Genomic DNA, 6,813 nt, shown 5'->3' on the forward strand with positions numbered 1-6,813 from the left:
TAAGAGGCGACTAACGGGATCGGGTGGTCAGGCTCGCTGACTTGGTTGGTGCATGTCATCGAATCCAAATTGCGTGGGTCGATGCTCATGATGTCAAACAACAAACAAACAAACATGCAAACAAACCCCAACCAAAACGATCTTTTTATCTTGAGCACTATAATTTCAGTTATTGATTTCAGCGTACTATCCTGCTCGTGATAGGGAAATATATGCATTGTAATATAATGTGTTATTATTGTATACTTGATTATTTGATAACATCCTTATGTAATACTTTACACGATCATTTGTCAGTATTAATACAGTGTAACTATTGGTTTTAGACGTCTATAATTCACCGTTGTTCTAAATACACAGAAAATGTAAGTATTTTCAGTTAGTATATTTCGCAATGTATGCAATCAAAATATGTCTGTCTAATCGGAGAATGCAAGGTTTATAGGTGTTCCTCTATAACTTTTAAATAGATAAAATATTAACCAAAACTATATAAAACAGAAAGCTATTTTCGCGAATATCTTTAATACTTCCGAAAAACAAGTAAACCGCATCGAATATAGTATATCGAGGTATGGTCATAGTGAGTGAGTTTGGGATTAACACGTCTTCAACAGTATATCATTTATGTCATGGCTTCACTGCTTAATGTTAAATTAGATCACGAAGTAGGGCGGGTCGTGCAGGATCTGAGACTGGAAACCCCTTCCCTCACTGTGTGTCTTTGTCCACTGACCCCGCGTGATCCCCGTCAGGTCCATATTCTTTCACTGAAATGCCTCCAAATGTACGTATTTGACTGTTGTTTGTCCACATTGTCGCTTTCTTTACAGAGGATGTCAGTTACATTTGCGGAGCAGTCATTGAAGACCTTGATCTATCTGGAAGTCACTGCACTAGCTGGTTTGAGTAAACAATATTATATTTTGATATTTATCAATATTTTATATTTATAAAAAAACCCAAACATTTGATGAATTGATACATGCTGTCAACTCACCTTTGCAACATTGTAGAATTCTACAAAAGTAACGAATAATCATGTTGTCCAAGTTTTAAGTACCCCATGATTTCCTGCGCTGCGTCTAAAAACAGTATGTAGTAATACATAACCCAAGAAACAAAAGCTTTCAGAAAAGTCACTAGTTCGCTCGATTTAAGCTGTTGACTGTTGACAGCGTCGTCCATACTGTACGACCTCACCTCAGACCCGATGCCGGCCGTGGGAGAGAGGCCATTCAGTCTGACCTGTAGGCACAGCAGGGGCAACACCATAGCAACAGCACTCTGGTACAGGAACTCCGTGAAGATGTTCCAAACAAGTCACCAGAATCCAACATCTGTTCTTGACAAGAACAGTGACCACGTGGAATACCTCTCAGTTGCTGAACGTATCGCTGTGGCAGCACACCTCCTTGGCCACACCCTCGTCCTAACCATCAACTCCACGCTTGATGCCGGGTCGGTGTGGACGTGCAGCAACGGCCCAGCGTTCAGCAATGTTGTAAGGATCCAAGGACTTGGACTACTGCCTTGTAAGAAAGCAACCATTTGATTTTCGGGGCGTGAAGAGATTTGATCCTAATATATAATTAAGCCCCTGTTTTACTTAAAATAAGTTACACATGCCCTACCCTGTAGGAAACAAATAATGTGTCTTTACGGTCTATATTAAATATATTATATTAAAGTATCCAAAGAAGACACTGTGTTAATTCTATTTGGTGAAAACAATAGAGCACCTGTTTGTGATTGAGCTCCAACACATGTCTCCAACCTGCAGGGTTCAAATCATCCCTTCAGTGGTTGGACATGTAGGAAACCGTCGTACTTTATTTAATCATTCAGCAACCAATTCTTGCGGTAAGGGGCGACTATGGTTGTCGTGAGAGGCGACTAACGGGGTCGGGTGGTAAGACTCGCTGAATTGGCTGATGCATGTCATCGTATCCCAGTTGCGGCATTAAACAAAAACAAAATAGTTTAATCATGTTTCTCAAAAATAATTTAACTGATTCATAGATTAGAAATATGTTCTTTGTACACTGTGACTGATCTTCTTTTACAAAAAATAGTAAAGTTTGATAACAGAGATTGTCAAAAAGGGTTGAAGATCCATAACATTATTAATAAAGCCGGTTATTAACATCCAAAACAAATATATTGAGATTTCAATACAGGGGCATCCTAAACCTCATATAAACGTTGAAGGGTATAACTTGCAATCCCATTCAATGCTTGAGTCGACGCCCGGGCGATATGAATCTAGTTAGTCCCATAAAAGGGTCAATAAAGTTTCGCAATTAATCCACGGATTATTTGCGAAATAAAGTAGCAAGACTTTTACGTTTAAGTGTATGTACATGTGGATCATGCTAATTTACTACAATAAAACAAATTAAACACAGGCGTGTATGCAAACAAGATAACATTCTGTATTTATATCTAACAAATGTATTCACTGCAAAATGTTGACAAATTCTGGGTATAAAAGACAAATTAGCTGTGAAAATTATAGGAATGGATCAACTGCATATCAGCAAAAACCTATTTAATAACTATACTTAAAGTATAAATAAATTATTAGAATGACAGATGATTATTAATGTTAACAGTGTGACCACACTAATTAGGATGTCTCTCCATATTTACCCAAGTACACACATCAGGTGTGATCACACCATTGTCCCCAGCAGTAGGGGTGTTAGGGAAACCTAGTAGTTACCCAGAAGACCCAGGTTCGATTCCCACAAGGATACAATGCGTGAAGCCCATTCAGCGCTGTGATATTGCTAAAAACGGAGAAAAACCATAATCATTCATCCCCTCATAGCAATGTTTATCAAACTACACGTACTACATGCAAGTAAATATATCCCGGTACATGTAGATTTTATAAGACAAGAGACAAAATGCAAGTCGATCATAAATCAAATATCAAAAAGAATATTTAAGATAACCTTATCATGGCATTTGCAGTATTACGTCATATACCAATCAAAACAAGTTGAGGAACACCAACAAATTAAGCCCCTATCACATTTACGACTTTTATGAAGTAAAAACACATTAGTCACTAAAATTGAAGGACACAACAAAATGACTCCCTCAACCCCCACCCTTATATTAAATAGTTCGCCCCTTAATGGTTATAATTTGTGGTCTAACAACTTATATGTAAATGTTGTTTTACGTATATACTTTTCATCGTGGAGAAACATATAAACATGACACAGGCCACCATCATGGTGGCCGAGAGGGGATATTGTCATGTTGTCGTTTAATCACGGCCGTAGTTTAAGGCGATAAAGCGATGTCCCCTCTCGGTCACCATAGTACACAGAAGGTAGTTCAACTTGTTAGGCTATATAGCCAGATAGCATGATAACTATCATTTTATCAATAAATTATATGAACAATTACCATATATTATCGCTTTCTCTCGTCTCGTGTTAGCGTTTTCTACTTTGTTGCTATCGCTTTCTCGTCTTGTGTCATCGCTTTATCGACGCCATGACTGAAGGCGATAATGCAATGTTCCCTCTCGGCCACCATACTTTCTGGCTTCTATCGCTATTTCGCTCTCTCGCCTTCTCATGATCAGTTTATCGCGTTCTCGTCTCGTGCTATCGCTTTCTCTTCTCGTGCTATTGCTTTCTCGTCTCGTGTTATCGCTTTATCGCTGTCTCGCGATGTCCCCTCCAGGCCACCATAGCAACTACCCAATAGCGAGGTGGTGGAAAGTGAATTGTTGTGTACACAGAAGGTGGATCACCTTGTAAAGGAAAGTGTTGTTATCGTCAACGTGATCGATACAACGGGCACAGGCAATAGTTGTTATCATCAGGTTGCGAAAGTCGTGGAGGAAAATATATTTTTACCTACCAGTCGCTTTCCTGTGTTTCCAATTAGATATGGACATGTCGTGTTTATTTATTTCTACTTCCGAAACGGGACATTTTGAAAATTGAGTTTTGTCTGGTTTCTCACAACATGTTCAATATATAGGTTTGTGTATGATGGATGGGGGCAAGAGTACGTCCACGATCTGCGCCACTCAGGGCTGACCCCGCCCATTACGCTGTGATATATCTAACCTGTATATTAACTCACTCCAGAGTCAGACGCTGGTACACATGTACAGCCGTGTCACTGACCGATGTAGACATTGAAACATTCCTACCCCAATATTCTGAAGCCTCCGTCATTTCAGATTCAGATTCCCCCATAATCTTTACACTGTCCGCCTGGACGCCAGGTGTTATCACTGTACAATTATAATAATTCATGTTTCATATTGTGTTGTAATCAATCTGTTCAGGTGAATCTACCATAACAACTCCAACTCCCCCACCGACTGCGACAACACCAGTACACTGCGCTGGCAATGTCACCCCATGTTGTACGTAACACTTCTTGGTTTAGCTCACAGCAACGCCAAGACCATGTTAACATAACTTAGTAAAGTCTTGAACTATTTACCAAGGTAGATACAGTGACTAGGCCATTGGGTCATTACATTCAGGTAGGGATACCAGACAGTATGGTAAAGCCCTCATACGTTTTGGTAGATAGGGAATAATAAATTTAATATGATTGTAATTAAAAAAGACATTATTTTTTTTTTATTCTTAAAATGCGATTTTATAAAACGGCCGTGTCTTCAATGACACTACAGCTTCTAAATATTTCTGTGTTGAGATGAGGTATCTGATTCGGGTAAGAGTTTCTGCATGACATCGCTCCAAGTCCAGTACCACATGAAGACACATGTTCCTGTTGGTGGTGTTTCAGATTCAATCCTCGCCCCAGTAGCTGCTGGTGTTGGAGCTGTGCTCGTCATCGCCGTTGCTGTCAATGTCCTCATCTGGTACCGAGTGATGGGAACACACAGGCAGAAAACCAAAGGTGAATGAAATCATTGAAATGGAACTTAAATTAGTATATTAGAATTCTCCATTCAACACTGTGTGGTTTGTATGGCGTTCATCCTAACTTTAATAGGTTCTATAACATATGTCCTCAGCTAATGCACCCTCACAATACAGGTACAGTATGTCCCGACAGCGGTGGTGATTCCTGTGGTATTTACAGGTGACTGAAGGTGATGGGGTGCAGGAGGATATTCAATCGCTCAAATGGAGTTCCTTGTTCATAATTATCAATGTCAAGCCACCACTGTTCACTAGGGCAATATATAGATAGTTACACTAGTAGTCAAAGCCATAAATGAGTTGCTGTTGATGTTGATGAATCATGACCCTAGGAAATCGTTGTCATTAAGAACCTATTCCTATCCGAGGTATACCGAAGGGAAAAATATGAAGTCAGTGTTATTTAGAAACACAATCCTATCTGCCGTTTATGGTACGTATATTTCACTGTGTGAAGTACAATTCTGAAACACCTGTAAACACAGGGGACGGTCGGGTAGCCTAGTGGTTAAAGCTTTCGCTTGTCACGCCGAAGACCCGGGTTCGATTCCCGACATGGGTACAATGTGTGAAGCCCATTTCATTCAGTCAGTCTAAACACAGGTCACTGACAATGTACTTCCAGATGTAGAACCAAGCACAGAAGAAAACGATTACAATTTGACGCCTAACGGATGTAACCATGACAGCGGCATCTACACCGACCTCGTCGGCATCAGACCGGTGTCTCTCATTGAACCAATGTACAGAGACGCCATGGAGATGCACAGTGACCTTTACATCCACGCTGTCGACGACGAAGCTACCTACGAGGACACTGCAGTGCCCAGCAACCATCCCGACATGTTACAGGAAGGTGTGGCAGCGTCAGCTCATCAGGCTGAAGACTCGGTGTCGAGGCCCTGCATGTCACTGGACACAACACACACACCATCAGATACTGTTTATCGTCACACTAAAAGTGAATGACAAATATTTTCATATTTGATAGGGATTTACGTAGGTCTAAGCATCATTCCCGCAATATTATCGCGGAATGATGGTTTTAATTTAAGGCGGGAGAACAAATATATCTCAGGATTTGAGTAGGAACTTGGAAGAGGCTATGATTTTGGTATTTATTTTTTTTCCGTAGAACTCGTTTTACCACTTCATTAAGGGTTATTGTTTGAGATGGTGTAGGCGACGTCGTAATACATGTATGTCATAGTCGAATAATTAGTTTATTTAACATATGCTTTTATTACAGTATCCAAATATATGTTTTTGTTAATTCAAATTGGTTGTATGAAATAAAGAGCATACATTACTCGTAATTCTTTGTGTTCTGATTCCTCATCACGACAGGTCTTTCCAAGAATGATTACTATAAATAGCACATTTACATTAATGAATACATTGTGTAATGTCCAGAGCTTTTGTGACGTCAGGAAGAATGGATGACACTATGTTCAATAACGAAAGGGATATGACGTCAGAATATGCCCCCAGTGTGCCCCCAAGACTCGAGAATGGATGATCGGGTTGTTACATTGTGTCCTGTGGGATTGTGTGTCATGGTGCCCCGACTCTCTGGATCATTGCTGAATCCCTTCCCCCGGGTTGTTACATTGGGTCATGTGGGATTGTGTGTCATAGTGCCCCGACTCTCTGGATCATTGCTGAATCCCTTCCCCCGGGTTGTTACATTGGGTCATGTGGGATTGTGTGTCATAGTGCCCCGACTCTCTGGATCATTGCTGAATCCCTTCCCCCGGGTTGTTACATTGTGTCCTGTGGGATTGTGTGTCATGGTGCCCCGACTCTCTGGATCATTGCTGAATCCCTTCCCCCGGGTTGTTACATTGTGTCATGTGGGATTGTGTGTCATGGTGCCCCG

General features: G+C 40.6%; 1 protein-coding gene across 1 annotated transcript; it reads left to right on the forward strand.

Moving 5' to 3' along the window:
• The first annotated feature begins 289 nt into the window (after positions 1 to 289).
• On the forward strand, positions 290 to 6,160 carry LOC124119230. Its single transcript, XM_048397938.1, has 6 exons — positions 290 to 365; positions 834 to 903; positions 1,179 to 1,535; positions 4,322 to 4,402; positions 4,795 to 4,908; positions 5,560 to 6,160. Exons 2-6 carry the CDS (start codon positions 837 to 839, stop codon positions 5,901 to 5,903), a joined length of 963 nt encoding a protein of 320 aa, XP_048253895.1. The 5' UTR covers positions 290 to 365; positions 834 to 836; the 3' UTR covers positions 5,904 to 6,160.
• Positions 6,161 to 6,813: the final 653 nt, after the last annotated feature.

Source organism: Haliotis rufescens, unplaced genomic scaffold (assembly GCF_023055435.1).
Source record: "Haliotis rufescens isolate VD_foot unplaced genomic scaffold, xgHalRufe1.0.p SCAF_18, whole genome shotgun sequence".
NCBI lineage: Eukaryota > Metazoa > Mollusca > Gastropoda > Lepetellida > Haliotidae > Haliotis > Haliotis rufescens.

Excerpts from the sequence above, each read along its gene's own strand:
- LOC124119230 (XM_048397938.1), top strand. The coding sequence starts at position 837 with ATGTCAGTTACATTTGCGGAGCAGTCATTGAAGACCTTGATCTATCTG. Across the intron at positions 4,403-4,794 it reads TGGCAATGTCACCCCATGTT|ATTCAATCCTCGCCCCAGTA; the intron begins GTACGTAACACT and ends GTGGTGTTTCAG. Across the intron at positions 4,909-5,559 it reads ACACAGGCAGAAAACCAAAG|ATGTAGAACCAAGCACAGAA; the intron begins GTGAATGAAATC and ends ATGTACTTCCAG.